This window comes from Mirounga angustirostris, unplaced genomic scaffold (genome assembly GCF_029215605.1).
Source record: "Mirounga angustirostris isolate CCGP_5_RB_7025 unplaced genomic scaffold, mMirAng1.0.hap1 SCAF_2, whole genome shotgun sequence".
Taxonomy (NCBI): Eukaryota; Metazoa; Chordata; class Mammalia; order Carnivora; family Phocidae; genus Mirounga; species Mirounga angustirostris.
Genome location: NW_026991710.1, coordinates 77,437,107 through 77,462,191, shown reverse-complemented (window position 1 = coordinate 77,462,191; position 25,085 = coordinate 77,437,107). Strand labels below are relative to the sequence as shown.

General features: G+C 38.1%; 1 protein-coding gene across 1 annotated transcript in view; it reads left to right on the top strand.

The window, feature by feature from the left end:
- UNC5C (unc-5 netrin receptor C) overlaps positions 1 to 25,085 on the top strand; it is a 347,498-nt gene that overhangs the window by 208,745 nt on the left and 113,668 nt on the right. The window contains exon 3 of the mRNA XM_045880727.2: positions 23,059 to 23,202. Coding sequence (XP_045736683.1) covers positions 23,059 to 23,202 — 144 coding nt within the window. The remainder of the gene's footprint in view (positions 1 to 23,058; positions 23,203 to 25,085) is intronic.

The window sequence follows — 25,085 nt, the reverse complement described above, 5'->3', positions numbered from 1 at the left end:
TAAAAAGTTCCAAGCTTTGTATCAAACACCTTACGTGTATTATATCATTTAGTTACCATGACAATCTTAGGAGATAATTTCTGGGATTCTCCTTTTGTAAATCAGAGTACTGAGGCTCAGCAAGGTAAAGAAACTAACGTGCCCCAAATCACATAGCTAGGAGGTGGCAGAGCAAGGGTATGAACCCGGGGCTCTTTGATTCCTTTGCCCTTGACCCTGCACCCAGTAGTGTCTCCCCAAATTCTGCCGTAACTACTGAACACATAACAGTTTGTCTAAAAAAAGATCTATGAAAACATTTTCCCCTTTTCTCGAGAAAAGAAAATCTGGTTCAGAATGTCAGCTAAATATTTATCTTTCACGCTTTCGCCTGCCTTTCTGTGTCAGATTTTCTTTTTTTTTTTTTTAAAGATTTTATTTATTAATTTGAGAGAGACCGAGAGCACAAGCAGGGACGAAGCAGAGGGAGAGGGAGAAGCACACTCCCCGCTGAGCTGGTAGGCCAACATGGAGCTCAGTCCCAGGACCTGGAGATCAGGACCTGGGCCGAAGGCAAACAGACTCTTAACCATCTGAGCCACCCAGGTGTATTTGTCCCTTGGCTTTTGGGGTTTTTGGCTTTGGATATTCAAATTTAAGAATGCTTTCTTATAAGACTTCTTAATTTTGTCTTTATTAAAAAGGCTTTCCCTACCACTGAAACCAGCCAACCAACCAACCAACCAATTGCCAAGAAAAAAGAAAATTTTTCTTTTCTCCTTTCTCATTCTGGAATAGCTTGAACTAGTGCTTAGGATATGATTCTTTCTATTCTTAAAGGTCTTCAATATTTTGCCAACTAGCAAAAGGGTGAGCCTTAACAGAAAAAAAAAAAAAGAAAGAAAGAAAAAAAAAACTGATTAAGAGAAGCTAGAACAGGGCACAAATTTAAGTGAATTTGCCTTACTCCAAAAGGAGCTTTTGCAAATATGCTGTGCTCATTCAGGTTTCTGTTTGGTGCAGGAGTGGCACTAGTGAATTTTTCTTTTCTTCTTCTCTATTCTTTTCAGATACCTCTTCTCTCCATCCTGTCACCAAAAACAGAAATGTCAGCTTCATCCCTTACTCCAACAGTCAAAGTGATTATCAGCTACTGCCAGTTCTTCTCAGAATTGTCCTGCAAACATCCTTCTGTCCTTAATTCTTGTTATAACCCCCCTAGTATATATAGACCTTTATCATATGCCTTTTAGATGATTTAGGTAGCCTCCAACACCTTCTTGGTTTCAGCCTTTTTCCACAGCAAACCATTCTCCAGGTAGTTACTAGCCTTCTTCTGGTAGTTTCTCTTCCACCACATGTCCCAGACACTGGGCAAATTTGGTTTTTCCTCTTAAACTGTGTTCAGTGAACCACCAGGGTCTTGTAAGTGCTATTTGGGAAAACAAAACAAAAAAAAAGAAGCAAAAGCTTTGTGGTCAGATACTTTAGGAAACACTGTAATAATTATATTCCCCTTTTGGAGAAAAGTATAAAGTAGATTTTCCTGCAAAAGTCCCAGGAAAGCTCTGCATTGGAAAACTTTTTTTTAACCTCATCATATTTGGCAACTGAACTCCTTTTCATAGAACCTCTATTAAAATATCATGAAACATTAATGTCATTACCAAGACATGATTTAGGAGATGCTGCTCATACATTTTCAAAGGGAACCTAGATGGGATTTGTTTAAGTTGTATTAAATGAATGTGAACACTCTTTTCTTTACATTTTGGTGTCTTGGAATCATAGAAACTTTTAAGTTGTGAGACTGTGGCAGGCATTTAAACTCAATGCATTACTGGCATGCTCTTCATTAAATCTAGTATAATTGACTTTCTGTTATCTGGACTTACTGGTCCTACTTAGGTCATATGGAACTTTAGAAAACAAGTCTGCTTACTTCCTGGCTTTACTAATGTTAGATCCTTGAGAGGGACAGTTATATTTCCTTTCTCAAATTACCTCTCCTCTTCCTTCTAAACATTATAAGCTCAAGAGTAATCTCCATGAAATCAAGGATTATGTCTGTCTTTTTCACTATTCTAGTTCCATCCTTGACTTGGTGTTTGTTCTTAACAGGTGTTCAGTAAGTATGTGTGTATGAATCGATGATCCTTTACTCCATACTTTGCTTATCCTACTTCTGTCAAAATCCTACTCATGCTTAAAGAAGTATCTCAAATGCAATATTGGGGATGAATCCTTCTATAAAATTCAAGTGATATGTAACACGTCTACATTTCCCTTATCTATACTTCCATTTTTATTATATTCGTAAGTGTGAATTGTGTATGTGTGGTAAGTTAAACCATTAGAGAGTATCAATATTTGACCATTTTCAAGGTAAAAAATGGCAATTTCTTATAATGTCATGTTATTTATGGAGTTATATTCATATATATAAGATATACAATATATAAATATATATTTGATATACATATATAAGTAATATATGTATATAAATACATATGTACATAATATACATATGTAACTATGTATGTGTGTGTGTGTATATTTATATTTGTCTCTTCAACTAGATTGGAATGGTATTGTATGGCCTCTGTTTTTGTAAAGTTCTGTCTGTTATGAATTTTACAACACAAGGCTCTAAGCACAGGAGATAATAAAAGTTTGTTTTGTGGGGTTATAGCTACTCATCCTACTAAATTTGAGTAACTGAAATTTAGTGAAACATGATGACAATGTTTTTATTTGAGATAGTTCATGAATAGGTGATCTGAGGAATAGACAAGATAACAATCTTCCATAAGAAGAGCTATTTTACATATTACACACACACATACCAATCATTCTTCTCTATGTAAAATAATTACTTTAAACTTTGTTCTTATTAACAGAGTGAACATTTTCAAAAGGAATTATATAAATTCCATGGCCTTTGTTTAAATTTTAGGAAATGATGCATAAAATTTGGAAGCTCTATTTGAACTTCATTCGATAATTTTTTTTTTTATTAAGTCAGTTGGAATACTGCCTCTGTAAGAATAGAGCCTTATATCTGTAATATATTTGCCTGCCAATGAAGATAAGTGATTCCGGGATATAAACCAATTATTTATTTGATTTCCTTCCCAGGGGTACTTATTTCAATACCAGAAACTAACAACTTTTGTTTTTCAGTATAAGGCTGGCCCCAAAATAAAAACAGAAAATTGGTAAGGATCCATGTAGGATATGAAGGTTTTTCCACTAAGTCAGTCTGATACCTTGGCGAGAGATAACAGGATATCAATCATCCTGAAATACTTTTTCTTATTCTTTATTTGTTAGTGCTCACAATTGATTCATCCTTATTTCATATTGACTTTAAGTCTTTAAACATCTGAGTTAACATGGCCAACATAATCTCAGCTGCAATGACAAATACATGCTTGGGTCAGAGTTCCAGAATGTAGATTTTAGTTGTTGCTTTCACTCCATTCTAGCATGAAGATGAGTCTCGGCTGGCTGAGTGGTTTGGGCCCTCTCACTGTGTAGAAACCTGGTTTTTGTTTCCATTCTTTCCCTAAATTACAAACAGAAGTGAGTACTGGAAAATTTTTAGGCTACCCATTTGGGTTCCTTTTGTTTCTAATCTACTGTTTTTGTGAAGTTTTTAACGTTGTTTGTTCATTTTTGGCAATCCCGATATTTGCATATATCAATATTATAGACCTGGCACATACTTCACAGACCCTGGCTGTGCCGTATTTGTGGAACCATGTAATTTTAATTTAATTCTGCTCCATGGGGAACATTTGTCCTGTTTGAATTACATACTGTATAGAAAATTTTAATAGCATGTGTTTGTTGAACAGATATGGCCCAGAACATGATTGCAAAGTAGAGGCAAGAAAACATTACACCTTTCAGTACAGTTTTAGTGAGCTGTCATTTCATTAGAGGAAAACAGAAATTTTCTAAAATTACATACAGCAAGAGTTTTTACTGTAATGAACACAAAGGAATTCTTTTCCGTCAGTTAACACTTAGGGCAAGGTTACTTGGAATGCATTACTCCTTTGTCTTTCCACAACTAAGATGAAAGCATTGATTAATACAATTTAATCAAGAATATCTATTTGTGCATATATATATGTATATACAAATAGATACACAAGTATATACATATGCACATGTGTGTGAGTGTGTTTGTATATTTTCCCCAATTTAGAAAGAGCTAAATCAAATGCTACCCATCTCGAAGCCCACACAGAGGCTACGATAAGAAGCAAGTCCAAGGACCATTCTTCATCTCAATGACTTGCTACCCAAACAGGGCATTTCAGGAATGAAAGTAGTGATCGTGTTGCTATAGCAATCTTGCCATGTGCCCAGCAACCATGCATATGCTGTGGCCTAGAGTTTTAATATGCCCACTTCAAAGTGAGAATAGCGCAAGTATTAAAAGCTGAAGTGTATTTTTAATCTAACCTTTGGCTATAATATGTGAGGGGTTTAAGGACAGTCTCTTATTTCTTATCTTTATAGGAAGGAACATACTTAACAGAGTTCTGGATTGTTGCATGAAATGAATTAAGCAACCTGTTTAAGGAAGTTTAAGAAACAATTTCAGCTTAAAAGAGAAGGTTAGCTGACAAAAAGCATGGCTTTCTCTCAAAATTAAAATACACTTTTTTGGTGTTGGTACTTATTGTGCTAATATAAGTAAACCTGGTTGATAATTATGAGATAATGACCCGGGATGTTGCCCTTTTTATTCTGGGATGTCACACCTTGTAATCTGTTCTAGTCGAGTCTCTGTATCACTAAATCTCACTATCCAATACTCTCACAATAATTGGTTCAAAATTTTGGTACTGTTTTTTTCTCTCCTCACCCTAGCAATTTTTTTTTTTACATCTTCAAAGACACAGCAGAAATTTTTTGGTTAAAAAATGCCACAATTGATGAAGGAGCTAATGCTAAGACATGAGGGGAGAGGGCTTTCCTCACCATGAACACTTTGGTCTTCTCTCCCAAATATCATCTATCTCGAGTCATCCCTTAGGTAGGCATTCTCAGAGCCATCTTGGGGATGCCTGTTGAAATACCCACTCTTTTCAGTTCCTCTGAAAAGCACTGTTTGGAGATATAAAATCAGCATGTATAACATGAAAGCTACAATTAGCAAAATATCAGGGTCTGGCAAAAAAGCAAGCACAGCACGGAGGAAATATAATATCTAGTAATGAAAAACATCATGTTAGGAAGGTCTTGGACTCATTCCTAATTGCATCAAGGGTTTAACCTGATTTTAAAAATCTGTTTGGGGAGAAATCTCCAAGACCATGAAGGCAAGAGCAACAAGGAACGATGAGGAGGCTAGCTGTCAACCCGGGCTGCATCTGACAATTTCCAGGGGGGATTTTTGAAAACACCTATGTCCTGGCCCCACCCCAGAGAGAATGATTTAATTGGGAGCAGGGCATAGCTTACTCTTTGTCTGTCTGTTCACTCATTTTAAGCTCTGTAGCAATGCTAACATACAACCAGGTTGAAGTGGGGCAAGAGGAGACACTGCTGGGAAGCACAGCAGAGAGGGGGGACAGAGACAGACATTCTATTCAAAAACCATGCCCCAGATACTTCTCGTTGCTGTAAGGAGAGACACAACTAAGACCGATGCACTTAAAGAGATCACAGTCTGAATGGGGCAAAAGAGATGAGGGAAAAGAGAGAGAATAAAGAGTATGCTTTACCATTTGCTCCGGTTCTCCTCTCATCATGAGAATAAATTCATGAAACCCCTTGATAGTCGCGTAGTATAGAGTTACACGGTAGAGAGCCCCTGCTTTCTGCAATTTCCTTTCGCCTGTCTCTGCCTATTAAACTTCTCAGACTGAGGGATAGCAGCCTCCTGAGGGAAGAGGGGGGGCACTCTAGGGCTTGAGTGAATTAAAATTTAGCTGGAAAAACCCAGGGGAATATTCTGTGCAAGGCAATTCCAGGAATGGCAGGGAATGAATGACATGCCTCTTTTTATAACTACAGTCTTGATGACCCTAGACAATGATGCCCTCTGTATGAAATGACGGTAGTGACTAAAAGGCTGCCTCCCCACACCCATTACATGGGGCACTTGTGAAACCAGGAAAACACTGCCTGGCAGACAGCCTTTCCTCACCTTTTTGCTCTGTCAGATTCTTGAGTCCACTCCTTGAATGTAGACAGTAAATGCCCTTAGTCACTATATTAGTTTCCTAGGGCTGCCACAATAAATTATCACAAACTTTGGGACTGAAAACAACAGAAATTTATTCTCTCAGAGTTTCGAGGAGGCTGGAAGTCTGAAATGCAGCAGAGCAGCGCCCCCTCTGGGCACTGCAGAGGAAGGTCTGTTCCTAGTCTCTTCCCACTTCTGGTGGCTGCCCTGCATTCCCGGGCTTGTGGTTGCATCACTCCAATTTCTGCCTCCTTCCTCACATCATCTTCCATTCCGTGTCTGTCTTCTCTGTGTGTCTATGGAATTGGGGCCCTCCTGGGGTAATTCGGGATCCCAAGATCCTTAATTTAATTGCATCTGCAAAGACTCTTAGCCAAGTAAGGGAACATTCCCCTTTGCTAGGGATTCAGATGTGGGTATAGGTTTTGGGGGGACAACAGTTCAAAAGCACAAAACCTTAACAGACATCTCACCAAGAATTGCAATAAGAGTATGTTTAGTTTTGTTTGTGTGTTTGTTTGTTTGTTTTTACCGCATGGTACAGCCATCACACTCCTTGATATTTACCCAGAAAAGTTGAAAACTTATTCTCACACAAAAGCACAGATGTTTACAGCAGTTTCATTCATAATTGCCCACATTTGGAAACAACCAAGATGTCCTTCAGTGGGTGAATGGATAAGTAAACTGTGATACATCCAGACAATGGAATATTACTCAGTGCTTTAAAGAAATGAGCTCTCACGTCATGAAAAGATAAGGAGGAAACTTAAATGCATATTACTAAGTGAAAGAAGCCAATCTGAAAGGCTACCTACTGTATGATTCCAGCTATATAACATCCTGGAGAAGGCAAAACTATGGAGATGTTAAAAAGATCAGTGGTTGCCAAGAGGGAGAGAGGGGTGAATAGGTAGAGCAAAGAGAATTTTTAGGTTAGTGAAACGACTCTGCATGACACTATAAAGGTGGATATGTCGTTACATTTGTCCAAATCCATTGAATGTACAATATCAAGAGCGAACCTGAACGTAAACTATGGATTTAGGGTGATAATAATGTGTCAGTGGAGGCTCATCAGTTATAAAACAAAATGTACCACTCTGGCGGGGGTTGTTAATAGTAAGGGAGGCTCTCCTTGTGCGGAAGCAGAATGTATAGGGGAAATCTGTATCTTCCGCTCACTTTTGCTGGGAGCCTCACAGTGCTCTAAAAATAGCTGATTAAATACCATGAAGAAAAAATGTGTCGTGATGACGGAGACAGCCAGTGAGGGTGATGGGAGCCAAAACTGACGGCATTTACCTGGCTGTTTTCCTTCATTTGGCCAGTATTTCTGAGTTAGCTATAAATGTAACAGGCAACGAAAGCATTCCCTGGTTGTTCTTTACTGGCTCTCTGCAGCCTCCCCCAATCTGTTGTGTAGTACTGTGGGCCAGATCCAGGAAAAGCCCTGCACAGCGAGGCTCCTGCTTATCGCTCATTTTCCTCGGGCTGGTAGCATCCTTCCAAGCCCTACCCTCCAACAGTCTCCTTGTCTCACGGAGACCTGGACATTCTCATAGCCACGTTGCTCATGAAAATTTTTGCCCCGCACATTTGCCAAAACCAAACGAAAACAGCCAATACAATCAAAAGAGTTGCACTTGATAATTCCCTCTGTGCATCTGCACGTGTGCGTGCATGCACACGTGCGCACACACACACGCACACACACACACACACAACACTTTTGCTTGGCCTAGCAGCACAATGGGAATGTAAACACGTTGTTAATGCAGTTGCTCTCAGTTGGCTTCCCAGATGGCTTCAGTTCAATAGATTTTTTCCCCCTGATTTCCTCAGCTTCTCCTAGCAAGTGCTAAACAGCCATTATGCCTTTTCCTGCACATTGAGATTCATCTGCAGCTACTAAACTGCCTCCAAAGTGCTTCAATTTTGCATGAGTGCTAAGCTGGGGACTGGGAGACATTACCCAGTGCTGAAGGCCCAGATCATTAGAAAGAGCATGTAAATCCTCTGAACCAGAAGTAAAAAGTGCAGAGATTTCCTTTGTAAAGTCCCAACTGCAGCTTTATGTAAAACATGAACCTTTGGCAAGATTTTATGTGGTCCCTTTCTCCTTCTAAATTTTATTTTTGATTTTTTTTCTTTTGCATATGTGTTCTATCTTTTTTAAAAGCAGAGAGAATTATTTCATAGTCAGGAACGTGTGAAATAATACCCATAAGCTACCATTATTTCTCTTCTTAGGACACCGGATCCCTCTTCACTTTGAATAGGGAAGGTACTTCAAAGTATTGCTAAAGGATCACCCACGTAAAAACAAATTTGAAACCTGCTGAGTAGCAAGAAGCTTTGAGAAGGGATGGGTTGACATTTATAAGATATGGGCAAGGGACATAAATCTATATTATTTAAGTCAGTATAGATGTAGGATGTGTACAGATATTGGATTATGGAGAGAGCTTGGAGTGGAATCTAAAGGGGACTGTGAAAATCATAAATGAGAACGAAGTGACTGTATTCTTCTCATTTTTCAATAGATGCTTCCCCATACATTGTTACCTAAAAGTCTTGTTTGTGTTTTTCAAGGTGGACATATTTTTATCTGTACTTGATCTGTGTTTCCATCTCTGCTGTCCTCCCAGTCTGCCTGTCAGACCGCCCTCCCGTAAATTGAAAGCGTGCCCGTGGTCAGCTGGAGCGGTTCCTTCGAGGGGGCGGCACGGTCGGGCTGGCATTGTGAGCGTCCTGCAGCTCTGCACGCTGTGGGGCTGGGCCCACGCCCCAAGTCCATGGAGATGTGACAAAAAGCACTTATGATGAAAAGGTTGACTCCCTATCCTCATTTGGTATTTCCTTTGCAGTGGAATTTTTTGAAGTTATAACATTTTTTTTTTTTTTTTTTTTTTTGGTCTGTAGTGTATCCACTCAGTAAGAATAAGCCAGGCTCCTTTGACATGATTGCCCTATAATCATTTCTCCTTTTCCATATATTTGTGTAATAGGTCAGGCTATCTTTTTGCTCAGGATTCTGAGAGTAAAAATGTACATTTATGATCAGATATAGCAGTTCATTATTTATCTCCAAACACATTTTCAAGGACGTTTATTTTTTTTTATTCTTATGTTAATCCCCATACATTACATCATTAGTTTTAGATGAAGTGTTCCATGATTCATTGTTTGTGCACAACACCCAGTGCTCCATGCAGAATGTGCCCTCCTCAATACCCACCACCAGGCTAACCCATCCTCCCACCCCCCTCCCCTCTAGAACCCTCAGTTTGTTTTTCAGAGTCCATCGTCTCTCATGGTTCGTCTACCCCTCCGATTTCCCCCGCTTCATTCTTCCCCTCCTGCTACTTCAAGGACGTTTATTAACCACTGATTTATTCAACACTGAATATGCAAGTGGGATCTGACAGAAATGTGACTAAATGGGCTTATAATAGAGTATGAAGTAAATGCATTCCAACTTGTAGGTAAAAAGAAAACACTAGATGAATGATATGCATATAAACACGCAACAGCGAATTTAGGTGCATATGTATACTGTCTATATAACATATACATTTTATGCGGAAACCCAGTTTTGTGTGTCAGCATGTTGTATGTATCTTTCAGATGGGTTAGTTCTACCCATTAATTTCCCTTTACTAAAAACATGGTTAATCATGAAAATGTCATCATCTTTATTAGTGTATCATCGCAAAATATTATTTACTGCGATTCCACACCTCATGACACTGAACTGTACATATTAAATAGCTAGCTTTCCTGTTTTCTCATAGAGATTGTTTATCCAGTAGAGTATGTATCCTTTGAAGGAAACACATTTGTAAAAGAAGGGAAGGAGAAGAAAACTTTGCCTGGAGATATGAAAAGAAACATGATTGAAGCTCTTTGTTCAGTTGGTGGTATTATATAGTTACATAAATATCTCTCTCAGTGAATTGGAGCTTATGGTAGGAAACAATCATTTTTTCTTCTTTTTCTTTGTGATGCTAGTAGGAATGGACATGAATACGTTGCAAGTTACACACAGTATTCAGAGTCAGGTGCCACTGTTCTGTTGTTAAAGATTAAGTTTTTCTAGCTCTTATGAAAACACCAAAATAAGATTGCCTGTAAATAAATGATACTGGTAATTAAACATTATAACCTAGTGTTTCACATCAATTTGTTTGTTCAACATTTATGTTGGAAGTGATACTTTGAAAAAGATTGCAAGCATACCATATATAATTTATATTAAGCATTTATAATAAGCAAATTGCTCTAGGTGTTAGAGCATTTTGAGGATAATATTAAAATCATACATTCAGATATTTGAAAACTCTCATAATTAATAGAAATTCTCTGTGTATCTAACAAGATGTTGCCAAATAAAAAATGTTTTTAATAATTTGAAGCTAAGCACTGAATCATAGTTAAAAAAACAAAACAACAAAGCTTTGTGGGATTAATAAGTATTTTTGTCATCCATATATCCAGTAGTCATTTAGAAAAACCCACTATGTGCCAAGCATATTATTCATAGTCTATATCATTTCAGTGTGCATTATGCTAAGCCTCAGTAACAGACCCTACCAAAGATAGAATAACCCAGAAGTGATACAATGATACATCTATTTACATACCAGTTCCAGGAAGGTGCCCTTGGTTGTAGGGCAGCTCTGTTCCCATTGGTCAGGTATGGACCCAGACTCCTTTCATCCTGTGGTTCTGTCATCCTCTCTGGCCTCATCCTCTTCTGCACCCAGCCAGCAGAGTGGGAAAGACAGCGAGGAGGAGACCCACAATCTTCTTCACCAGCTTGGCCAAGAAAAGGTACAAGCATCTTCCACTCCCATTCTATTGACCAGAATTGCATTTGTGGCCACTTCTAAGACAAAGAAACCTAGAAAATGTGGTCGGATTGTCTTCCCAAAAAGAGGTAAGGAGCTGGCAGTCCTTGAGCCTCAGTCTGTCCCTAAAAGTACTTTCTCTTAAAGATTTCTTTTGACCTCACAGCAGTCCTGTGAAGTACACTGGAAAAGGGCTATCTATTTTTACTGATTTAAAGTTTAAGAAAATGAGAAATGCAATGCCCTACCCAAAGTTACTCATGACAATAGCCACGCCAGGACCCAAAATCAGGTTTTCTTCCTTTTGTTCTCATAGTCTAATTTGTCTACATTTCACTCCCTCTGTCAGTGAAGACTTTCATAGCACAGAAAACAAATTTATTTAAATTTCATTTGGCTTGGTAATTCTTAATATTTGTGTCATTGTGATTTCCTAAAAATTCAATGCCTTGTTTTGCCTATTGAAGTAGCTTTATCAACTATCATTTATAATACTCCTCCAGTTCTCCTGTCCTTTCTGGGCATAGGGGAGCGCTGCAAGTCCTGGTGTCCTTATGGTTCAGCAGGCCCAGGTGATTACTTCTAGCCAATGAGCTGTGAGTGAAAGTTATGTTGCCGCAGCTGAGCCAAGGCTTAAGAGCAGGTGTGGGTCCTCTGTGCTCCCTTCTCCTGGCTCAATAGCCATGGTTGAGGGGCTATAGATTCAACACAGATGCAGGCTGGATCACTAAGAGAGTTCATGTAGGACAGCTGTCCTGGAGACTGTTTTGATGGAAAAATAGACTTGTATTTTTTGTAAAGCCTCTGAAACAAGGGGAGTTATTTAGGACACAGCATAGCATAAACTATTCTAGCTTCTGAAATCTTGTTCATTAGCTCCTAGTAAGGGTTTACTCTGCAAAGAGCTTTACATATATCATCTCATTTAATCCTTAAAAGAATCCATTGGATTAGGAATTTTAATTCCCATTGTCCTGTTGAGGAAAATGACATTTAGTGAGGTAAAGGAATTTTACCAAGGTAAATATATCTATTCACTGAAAAAAACAGAATTCAAACCAGATCTTTCCCTAAAGATTATACCCTCTGTTAATTGCCAAGGATCATTAAAAATAAGGTTTTATTATCAAATTTGTATCAGTATTGCCTTCTGGAATTCTACCTATAGTTTTAGGTTTATTAAAAACTGAATATAGTAACTTGGAATCAACAGAAGAGCAAAGAAACATACTCTGTATGAAAAAAAGAAAAAAATTTACCTGCATTATACTTGGTTTCATTGTTTTTATTAAATCATCTCTCCCTTTGGAATGATAATAGAATGATTTGAGCAAGGATCTCAGAATATATTGAAATACTTTGAAAATATCAGAACACAACAGTTGTTTTTCAGTCTCTATATAAAGTTAAAATTGAAAATTGGTATCTTAGCAGCAGTTTAAATACATACTCCTGACTTGAAAATATGAAATGCTAATATTTTTCACTTCTACTTGGAATTTCACAAGTTAAATTTTCCTTCTTATTGTAAATTAATGGGTCATTCTTGCACATTAGAGTTCCTTTAAAAGACAAAGAAAAAATACTTTCATTGGTACTTGAGCTGTGTTTATCCAGCTATTATAAACAATTTTGAAGAATCTAAAGAACATTATGATAACTCAGCACCCCCCCCACCCCATTCTTAGTGTGAATGCCAAGCAGTTTCAAAGTTTGTCAAAGTTGTGTTTGATGGTGACTTTCTGGCTAGGGAAGGAGGTACAGCTTCCATGATGACTAAAAGCTCCTTTCCTCTAAAATGCATTTGGATATGACCACATATCTTTTAAATAAGTATTAAGAGTGTCCTAGGGAAAATATTCTTTCATTAATTCAATAAATATTCATTGTAATGCCACAGCAGCAGCATGTAACAGGCACAAATCTCTACCCTGATAGAGCTCACATTCTAGTTGGTAAGTGAAGAAAGACCCTAGAAGACATGATTGTGCTCATCAATTTTAAATCTTCATTAAAATGTGGAAATTTGCTTATTTAGCCCCAAATTAGTTAGAGCTAACCTACTTAGAAATTTCCATTCGGTTGTTTAATGTCCCTGTCTCACCTGTATAATGGAATATGGATATAAGGAATTCCTAATAGATGAGCTGTGCAAGCATTTTGGTTGCCAAAAAAAGTAGACTCTTCCACTCATCTTGTCAGGGTAACTTCACTTTATCTACACTTCAGTATAATGAGAATCCTAGAGGATTGGTAAAATCCTGGGTTAATTGGCTGAAGGACAAGAAACTTAAAGGTCAATCACTAAAACTCATTCCTGCTGCTCAAACTCCGTATCATAGCCAGATCTGCATTACCCTGAATGATTGATGTCCCCGCCCAGACCTGACTTTCCCCAACTCTGCTGAAAAGTTCCAAAACTAGCCATGTCTTTCTCATCTGGGTGTGTGCCTAATATAATTTCCAATCATGGTGCTCCTTCCCTGTCCTGAATCTATGTTAGTAACTCCAATGGTAATTTTGTGAATAGTGTATAGTTGTATTCTCAAAATAACTGTTATTATTATACAGTATACATATTTTAATTTAATAGATTTCAAGTACCTTTGGAACTATTATTCCATTTCTTTCCTCACAAGCCAACAAGACAAAAAAGTTCTTATCTTTATTTTGTAACTTGAGAAACCAAGACTTGGTGAATTTAGGACTTTCCAAAAGTCAGTAAATACAGGACAAGAATTTATTTTCTTATCTAAGGAAATCAGTAGGTTGTTGTGTATTACGTGGATATTTGTCTAATCTCCCAGTTGTAACAATAATTGCCCTGGATAAGTTGAATTTTTTTTTAAATGAGCCTTTCTAGTTTGGTTTAAAAGTTTCCTTAAGAATATGAAATATATTGCTTTTAAGACAAGCAAGTAGCTGTCCCCAGTATACTGCATAAGAACTGTTAGAAGTGGCAGTCTCTTGGGGCGCCTGGGTGGCTCACTCGTTAAGTGTCTGCCTTCGGCTCAGGTCATGATTCCAGGTCCTGGGATCGAGCCCCGCATCGGGCTCCCTGCTCAGCGGGAAGCCTGTTTCTCCCTCTCCCCCTCCCCCTGCTTGTGTTCCCTCTCTCGCTGTGTTTCTCTGTCAAATAAATAAATAAAATAAAATAAAATAAAATAAAAAAGAAGTGGCAGTCTCTCCAGAGGTGATTGCTCTTGTTTGTTTCTAAATCATATGAGATAGGTACAAGATGAAAGCCCAGCAGGATGAGTAATTATTATTTTGGGTATATGTTCTGGTTTCCACAGTGTTTTCAGAGGTTCACCAAGAATATTGCTCTTAAGGTTAATGACTTGATGTAAGATCACAGATCTGAGAACAGCTTTTGTAATAATGATTAAAATTAAAATGATTAAAATTCCATTAAAAGAAATCAGATTAGTCTTATTTACTAGTTGAGAAAGATTAATTTTCCTAAAGCATCTGTCATTGAAAAAAACATCATTTCACCAATTTACCATTTTTACAGGGTCCCCACTCCACAGAACAAACTTCTCCAGCTGCCATTCGAGGCTCTCTATGAGTCTCTCTTCTATCTAATTCCATGGTCTTTTTCTCTACTCCATTCATGTAAACTATTCTCCCCTGTAGTGCTCCATGCTTTTTCATCTCTGCCCTTTGGCTTTGTGCTATTCTATCCTCCTGAAGTGTCTTTGATTCCGCTCTAAGTCTTTAAACCCAAACCATGCTTCGGCATCAAACTCAAATATTCCATTTCCCCAGGTTTACCCTGATCTCTCCACTGAAGCTGTTTCACGATAGCTTTCTTCATGGGGTTTTCAGAATTTTCCAAACAGTAGATTACTTTTATTCAATAAACCAACAGATGGAAAATGCTAAACAAAATCACATTGAAAGACTTAATCAGATGGGGCTCTGTCTTTATGTTGACTGTAGGGTTATATGGGTTAATAAATTTGGGGGAAATAGTGGCCATCCAAATTAAACATACTTTTTTATGGCAGAACTTCTGACCAAAGCCTTCAATACACTGATTAGCATTCTGAGTTTCTAAGAGGAAGGTGTATTAAACAGAAATCCCCAAACTTACTTGACCAAAGAACACCTTTTTAAAAAAAATATTTATTTATTTGACAGAGAGAGAGAGAGCATGGAGCATGAGAGGGGTGGGAGGAGCAGAAGGAGAGGGAGAAGCAGCCTCCTCACAGAGCAGGGAGCCAGACTCGGGGCTCAATCCCTAGACCCCGGGATCATGACCTGAGCCGAAGGCAGACTCTTATCTGACTGAGCCACCCACGTGCCCCAAGAACAGTTTTTTGAGACACAGTTTGAAGAATACTGGTATAGTGAAAGGAACAGGAACATTGGATTCAGATAATATGGCTCTAAATCCTGATTTCGCTAATCATTGGCTGCATGAAAAATTGTTTAAATTCTGACCTCTGCTGTTTACCTACATTATAGATTATAGATATAAAAATACCCATTCCCAAGGATTATTATGCAGATGAACTGAGACATAGTAGATGCTCAATCAATTCTAGTTACTTTTACTCTTCTGAGTTACAGTTCAATTTACTTATATCTGAAATGTACACTACTTGGTATGATAGCTATATGTATAAACCATTCATTCATTTAACATACATTAACTGAACAAATACATGTGCCAGTTACTGTATTGATGCATACACAATGCATATGACAGAGTCACTTTACTCAGTAAACTCCTATTTGTTTAGTGTGTTTAGTGTGTTTAGTGTTAGATGGTAAACTTCTAAAGGAAGGATCCATAAGCAGTCCATCTCCATGGCTACCTTGGAACTAGCCATGTCTTTCTCATCTGGGTGTGTCGAAATAAGTGCTCAAGAACTATCTCCACCATGAATTGTGAAAGACAATTCTTTACCACTGTGTACCCAGCCCACAGAACAGTGCATGGCACATGGCACATGGCACATGGCTGAGTCTCTCTAAATACCTTTTAGATGAGTGACTGGTAATCATAAGGGTAGAGTAATAATAAGGGTAGAGCAATAATAAGGTCTGTAATTCACAAGTTCATGGTTAAGTCGACCTCCAAGAATAGAATATTCCCCCCACCCTTATGGACAGGATTTTTTTTTTAATTTTGTTAAAATTACTTCTATTGAAATTACCAATGTATTGCATGAAATAAAAACAGAAAGTAATGCATGTAGTTATGATTTAGATAATATTAAGAATTAAGAACCATGAGAGACTATGGACTCTGAGAAACAAACTGAGGGTTCTAGAGGGGAGGGGGGTGGAGGGATGGGTTAGCCCGGTGATGGGTATTAAAGAGGGCACGTTCTGCATGGAGCACTGGGTGTTATGCACAAACAATAAATCATGGATCACTACATCAAAAACTAATGATGTAATTATGGTGATTAACATAACATAATAAAAAAAGAATTATACTTTAAAGAAAAATGTTAGAATATATCTTCAAATATGTATGTAATAAGTTTGATGTTTTATGAAAAATATTTAGATGAGAAATGTATTTGCTATGTCAATGGAATGTGCTTTGTGACCTTCCAAATTACATTACCATCACATTTTTACAAAGTCACTTCTTTATATTCCAAAGAACATTGACACACAAGACAGAAGTTAAATACAAAAAGATTTTAGCTCCCATTTTGGTCTCAGAAAGACTTCGTGGAACAGACATTCAACAGGTTTTTCATCACCAAAGTTTAGAATGGGAATTAAATGATGGGCCACAACTGGTAGAATTAATCCACTAACTCATTACCACTCTCTGTGTAAGAAAGAGTCTTTTGCATACCTTCTACTCCGATTATCATTAATACTTGCAGCTCTAAGTTTGGTGATGGTTGGAAAGTCAAATCAAAAATAGGAGGACTGGTTTCTCCTGTAACGTCTAAAACCTGACACTTCTGCAAAGGAAAGGGAAAGCAGTATTACTGTTGTCAGAGTATCATAACTATTTTAATATCATTTTGCAATTAACATTTCAAGTTTTAAGGGGGAAAAACTGCCTTTATCTGTGGTTATCATATAGCTTTCTAAAAGCACTCTTAAGTCTCCCCACTCCAGATATACAATCCAATAAATATTTTCTTCTCAGCTCTAGACAAAACAAAAACATAGCAAAACAAAACACAGATCCTCATTGGACACGGAATGCCAAACGGAACCAAGTAACTAGAAATTATCATGTAAAAAAGGAAATCAGGTCAATGACCCAGGTATGAAATGTTTCCAAGCAACTCCCTTGAGCCAGTCAGTCCCAGCCGTGTTATTCTTTGACTTTTAGGTAAATTCATCTTGACCACAAAGATAAAAAATGTAATTAACAAAATTATAATAAATCTAATATACCAGTAAATTGTAATTTTCAGTTATACAAGTAATTTTACTTAATTAGATGGCCTGTTTATATTTTAAATATTATATTAAAAATCCAAGGAAAGCATTTCAGAGAGAAGTTGGTAAATTATGTGATTACAATGTCTTCTTTTCCTGATGTAGTTTAAAGATTGTCAGATGACTTCATGTAACGTAAAACCATTATTTTAGTGAGGAGCTGAAATAATTGTCAGGGTTTTTTTTATTTTTTATTTTTTTGGCATGACATCCTTTTAAATAATGCTGCTATTTTGCGTGATTTAATTTATATTAAGACATCTAGAACTGATATGTAGCATATTTTAGATCATATTAATGAAAACTAATAAGATTAAGCTCTGGAAGAAAGCATGAAAAAGAGACCAGCTAATTCAATAAAGTATTGTGATATATCCCAGATCATCCCTACCTGCAGCTTCATACATTGCCCACCAACCTCTGTCCTGTGAATATACTATAATGAGATTTGGTCGAGTGACCTCTGCAGATCGTCTCCCAATAGGGCGAGTGTTGGAGGGAGCCGAATTGGTAGGTCTACACAACATGATGTCTCAAACCTTCCCTTTGCCTTATGAAAGATACAGTCGTTAAGAAGTACAACTTAGGCATACATAACACCTACGTCTAATGTGGGCTTAGGATGCTGTTTAGTGAAACGTACGTGGGGTATCAGAAGGCGAGGATTTGATGACCACATGTTAAAAAATCTTCTGAGATGATGCACGATCACCTAATAAACGAGATAAATGATCACAATGCTGGAGGCGATATTTTGTCCATCTTTACATTTCTGGAACTTAACGTAATTTTTGACATTAGTGGACCCTTAATGTTTGTTGATGGTACTACAGATTATATTTCTCAGGGAATGTAGATACTGCTTTAAATAATTATTCAACAGTATGCATCATGTATTTGTGATCGTTTTATAATAACCTCTAGGAAAACACTATTTGTGGTGCCTGAACACTACTATAAAATTAAAATTTTGCTCAAGATAAGGAATAAATGTCATTTTAACAGATATTATTGCCATATGCATGTATAGCCTTACAAAGATCCAATCAGAGGGTTGCATTTGCATCTGGATTTCTAAAATCATTTGAAACTCCCTATTAGCAAGTGCATATTCATATTCATTATAAGACTTCTTGATATAGCATGCTAATTACTTGCCTGCACTCTGGCTCCCAAACCACAATGAATCCTATTATAAAAGCAGATCACTGCAAACTTCAAACAGCATGCGTCCTGGAGATGCCTCTATTAAAGGAAGAATGCTGATGGAAAATCTTTGATCTTATCAGACGTGATGGAAAATACACATTTGTATTTGAGTAAATCTGTAGAACGAAGCACTTTCCCCCACCCTTAAGTAACCTGAAACCAATTTCAAGTTCCCAAATGCTCTTCAAAGCAGCCCGCCTTGGAAGTAATGCTGATGGCATTACAAATTTCAAGGCAGCTTGCTTTTTCCATCACAGGACTTCAAGCAGATTTAAAATTTTACTTTCAAAGAGGAAGGATATTACCTACTTTTACCCAAACCACTAGCCTCTGGTTTGATGAGCAGAGTGTCACAGGTAATGAACTTACCTAGGGTAATGAATAGATGGTATATAACAAAGTATCTCAGAGCTTGACTAACGCAGCTGATTGTAGGGCATTCTAAGCTTTAAGTGTTGAGAGACTTCCTGCTTCAGTTCTTTCTTGTTCTAGTGTTGTTGACCAAAAGTTGGAATGTAAACTTAGGGCCTGTGGCACGACAACTGTAAGCCAACTAATCAATCCATCTCCTCCTAAATGGGGCATCTATGAAGCTAAAGACAAAAATCGGTGTGTGCTTGACTCCTGCACCCACAGAGAGCCTGAGCCGCACAATTCAGAACATTCATACTATGAATAAACCCTGTAGCAGGAGGGTCTGTCTGTGGCTTCTGAAAAAGCCTCAGATTTGTGGTCAGTAGAAACATCCATGAGCCTATTTGGGCTGAAGGATACAGTGGCTCTAGTGAAGCTACCCTAGCATTTAATTAGGTTTCCTGTAATTGCTTTAAGTAAAAAGGTGGGGAGGGGCAGGCGGGGGATGAGGAATGGAACCTGAAGTTATCATCTTGGGACACAAAATATTTGTGTGTGGTTTTAATATCTTGAGCCCATTTGTTGCTGCCCTGCATTTTGGAAAAAGCCATTATAGTTCTGAGGAAATACACACTGCAGGTTTATCAGCCCTTTGGTGACTATAAATTTATTGCAACAACTTTTGAAGGAAGAGTTTTGTTTCCAGTAACTGAATTTCTGCATGAAGAGAGGAGGTATAAACAAGTAAAACAGGCAAAAGTATGAAATACCGGAGAGTGGAATAAAAAGAAAGGTGGGAGTCGAGGGGGAAAACTGTGCTCCATCTTTCTGTGAACGTCTAGATATCAGAAAATGAGAACCATTACAGTAGGACAGGAAAGTCAGAGGACCAAAGCAGGGATTAGGAAAGTGGAAAGGAGGTAGTGTTTTTTGTTAATAAGTTGGGATTTCTGCTGTGGAGATTGTCTTATTATTTGGACGTTGACTAAAATAATACACTAATCTTTTCATAGAGGGGTGAGGGATTTAGATGCGCCAGTGACTTAAAATTATTTTTATTTTTTTTTAAAGATTTTATTTATTTATTTGAGAGAGAGAGAGAGAGCATGAGTCGGGGGAAGGGCAGAGGGAGAGGGAGAAGCAGACTCCCCGCTAAGCAGGGAGCCCGACATGGGGCTGGATCCCAGGAATCCAGGATCATGACCTGAGCTGAAGGCAGACACTTAACCAACTGAGCCACCCAGGCAGCCCTTGAAAATTATTTTTAAATGGTCACTGTATAAGCATAAAAGCCTTGCTAATTTTCAAGACTTTAAAATCACTTTAAATATATTTAATAAACTTTTGACCATAGAGTGGCCCCATCAGGATCTTGCCCTGCCTTGGGCTTATAAAATCCACTTTCCTGGGCTTCATTTCAGTTCAGGGACCCTTGAGTGGATCTATGTTTCTCTGACTCAAGTCCCATCAGTTCTCAATAGAAAATATTGCTTGTTGGGCGCCTGGGTGGCTCAGTTGGTTGAGCAACTGCCTTCGGCTCAGGTCATGATCCCGGAGTCCCGGGATCGAGTCCCACATCGGGCTCCCTGCTCGGCGGGAAGCCTGCTTCTCCCTCTCCCACTCCCCCTGCTTGTGTTCCCTCTCTCGCTGTGTCTCTCTCTGTCAAATAAATAAATAAAATCTTAAAAAAAAAAAAAAAAAAAAGAAAATATTGCTTGTTTCCCCAGTGGGACAGCATCTACTTCTATTGGGTGTTCATTAATTTCCCTGAGGGCTTTTACCCATTTGAGCATGTTCTAGGTTTTAGGGTAAGTTCTGGAATACTCTTTTTTAGTGTCTTTAGATGACACCTTCATGTCACCTATACCAAGAAGTCATAGTCAAAGAGTTTAAGAAATCATACCTTCTAGGAACTAAGCTCTATATCTTACACATATCACACACATATATGTGTATATACACACACACATATATATACACATATACACATACATACATATATACACATATATATACATATATATTAATTCTCATCTGATGATGCCATCTACTTGCTTAAAACACTTTAATGACATCCATGACCTTCAGAAAGAAATTCCAAATCCTAAACATGGTGTGCAACAGATTCTCAAACCATAGCAAGCATCTAAATTCTTTGAGTGCGAGTTAAACCACAAATCGCTGGTCCCAACTCTCAAAGTTTCTTATTCAATTTGAGTCTGGAGTGGGACTCAAGAGTTTTCACTTCCAGCGAGTTCCCACGTGATGCTGATGAAACTGCTCTGAGGCCACACTTTGAGAACCACTGGTCTACAGGACTGTGTATTGACTGATTGTTTTCTTGTCTCTAGCTTCATCTGATGCCACTATCTCTGTGTTTGGTGCTCAGCTGTCTTCCGGGTTCCCAATCTCCTCATTCTCTTTCCTGCTTCTTCCCATATGTTCTGTCCCTCTCCCTATATAATTTAACCAACTTAACTCATGTTGAATCCTTCATACTAAGTTGGGTTTACTTGTTATTCACTCTCATTTTCTCTATACTTCTCCTTTGTAGCATTGAACACAATTGTAATCAAGAAAATAAATTGTATAATCTCTAGTTAATATGTACCCCCTTCACAATTATATAAGTTCATTGAGGGTAATGACTATCCTACTCATCAGAGATTCACAAGTCCCTAGGGCAATATCTTTTCCATAACTGATATGAAATAAATATTTGTTCAATGAATGAATGAATGAATACATGAATAAAAAGTACAAAGCAATATATTTCATCTTTCTTACTGTGCTTATACTTAACCCTAAGGGTCTCCCTGTTAGTTCTCTCAATAAGCACTTCATTCTGATAGAGTGTGCAGGAAAATTGGCAGTTGCCCACATACATCGTTCAGATGATCCTTCTTGCTCAGTGCAAAGAGGCATTTTGCAGAATGACTCTCTGAAATAGATTTTGATATATCAAGATAAATACTCTTAAAATGATAATCCCAGATTCTTAGTTCAATTTGTGTTATGCAGGATTACATAATGCTGTAAAATAAAATCCAAATATTTGAGCATTTTAGCTGGAAGCTACTTTAACAGGATTTTGGTTACATTATAGAGAAACATTTGGGCTTTCAAAATATTATGCATAAAAAGTATTATGCATGAAAACTTTAAAGTCATACATTCTTTGGATAGAATAGCAAGGATTTGTTAACTAAGACTAGTATTTTTTTTTTTAAAGAAAGCAGTGCGCTTTAATAACTAAAAAACAGCTATAAAAATAACTTAGTTTTAGATGATCACCACATATTTATAAAGTACTAGGTCATATTATAATAAAACCTGATATATGACATGTATATATTTATGATTTATGTACTCATGATTATAGTTTTAGATCATTCTCATTCCTTGTGAAGAGTTAGGAGGATTCAATTATTGTAAAACTATGTAAAGTGTTGTAAAACTGTATATAGCTGTATGGTACCAGATGATACTATAATAAAATTGATATATATTTATATACATAAACCAATATATATTTATGATTTATATACTTGTGATTATAGTTTTAGGTTATTCTCTGTCATTTCATGTGAGGAGTTAGGAAGATTTAATCATTGTGAGGTTATGTGTAGCACACGGATGTCTTACCCATGACCTGTATAGTGGGGGTACGATCCTTAGAAGATGTGAAACTCATGTTCATGTTTGAATATACCGAGCAAGCTAACTCAGCGGAGGGTGAATATTTGTCGGACGCTTTGGGAAAAAGTGTAATTTTGTGCCGTAATAGATCTACTCCACTTTCATCTTCTGATGAAAGCAGAAGATCTGAAATAGCAAATAAGAAAATGAAAAAGTTGGGAGACAAATAATGGGAGCCAGAGGAAGATCACAGGTGGAGAGAGGCAATATCTGGGATGGTGATCAATGGCATCAAGATGGATCACTGTGGGGAAATACATGGTATGATGTTTCGTAGTCTGCTAGTACAAGCCTTCTCCTGACTTCAATCTCCGTTTCTCTTGGCAGGTCTCATTGTCCGGGAAGTGAGCATTGAGATTTCGCGCCAGCAAGTCGAAGAACTCTTTGGGCCCGAAGATTACTGGTGCCAGTGTGTGGCCTGGAGCTCAGCGGGCACCACAAAGAGCAGGAAGGCCTACGTGCGCATCGCATGTGAGTCTCTGTGCATGGACACCCTGGGCTTCAGAACCTAGTGGAATGTGGGGAAATGTAGGCCGTCACAGGCTCTAGATTCAAAGAACCCTGGTCAGAACTCCCAGATTTCTGCATTTGAGCTACACGCTCCTCTTAAGTCACCAGAATATCGTTTTTTGTTTCAAGACATGGACAGTTTCTCATGGGGCGCCTGGGTGGCTCAGTTGGTTAAGCGACTGCCTTTGGCTTCTCCCTCTGACCTTACCCCTCTCGTGTTCTTTCTCTCATTCTCTCGCTCTCGCTCTCGCTCCCAAATAAATAAATAAAAATCTTAAAAAAAAAAAAAAGACATGGACAGTTGCTCTTTTGGGATGTGAAAGAATTCGTGATATTTTTAAAAAGATCCTGAATTTTCTTTTTTTTAATCTGGTAAGAATTAGGCTACAGGAAAACCAGCTATATATTCCTTTAATGAGTTTATTCTTCCAGTGTGTTAGAACAACATTGGTTAGTTTTACTATTGGAAATAGGAATTACCCATACAAAGCTTATCTATTTTTCGGAGCCATTCGAGTGCATCAAAATACACCTCTGTTTTCCAAACTGTACTAAATTCTGGAGCATTCATGTTTAGGGAGAGGTTAAGAAGTGCCTCACAAAAAAAGGTTCCATAATCAAATAAATGTGGGAAATTATTTTTTTTTGGACAAAGTTAAGTAGGTTTATTCATTGCAAAATTCTCAAATTTTTAAATATGCTAATGCGTATTATGCCTAAGATAGAGATGTAGCCTGCAGCTCTTTCGGCAGGCCCCTTTTCTCAATGAGTGCTATTCACATCTGGAACAGCATGAATGCTGCTTTCATCTTCCGTAAGGTCCCATATTGAGATATTTTCGCAAGTCTGAAACTGCTGAAATCCATGTGAATTATGTCATTTGAACTCTTTTGTATGCCTGCATTTTATTAAATTGTTAGTAATGGATGTCAACATCACCCACCTATCACGCGTCACTGGGTCCCAACCGTCTGGGCTCTGAGGCCTCTCCCAATTCCCTACTCGCCTCTTCCCTTCCCTCCTACTTGATCTAGGTCACAGCCATGACAAACATGTCCCAGTTAGTCCCCAGGGCTCCCGTTGTTTCCCTTTTAGTCCGCCTTCCGTATCACCGCAAATGCAGTCTTCCTGAAACTCCGATCTCCGCACAGATCGCCTCCTGCCCTGGCTAAAAAGTTACAGTGGCCTGTGAGATAAAGATCCCTTACGGTGCCATATGCCATCATACGAGTCCATTAGAGCTGGCATACAAAGTACCACAGACCGGGTGGCTTAAGCAGCAGAAATCTCTTTGCTCAGTTCTGGAAACGGCAAGCCTGAGGTCAAGGCCCAACAGTGTTGGCGCCTTTGAGAGCCTCTCTCCTGGGCCTGTAGATGGTTGATTTCTCCACGCCTTTGCACTTTCTTCCCTCTGTAACTGTGCAGACCCAAATTTCTCTTCCTGTAAAGACACACCAGTCACATTGGATTAAAACCACCCTAAAGGCCTCATTTTAACTTCGCCACCTCTTTAAAGGCCCTGTCTCCAAATAAAGTCACATTCGGAGGTCCTGATGGCGAGGACTTCAACGTGTGAACAGTTCAGCCCGTGACAACCGTGTTTCATGGTTTACATATTCACCTGTGTTTCCAGCTCCAACCACAGAGAATGTTTCCATTTTCATCACACTAGATTAGCAATACTTTGATGTCCGTGCTTTCCAGCTACTGTTCACACTGAAAGGTTTCACCCTTCTCTTATGTCTCTTCGTTATTTGTAAACATTCATTTATTTAACCATATTTAGTAGCATTTACTCTGTTCTTGGGGCATTTGTAGGAATTGGGTATGGAGCCAAAAACAAA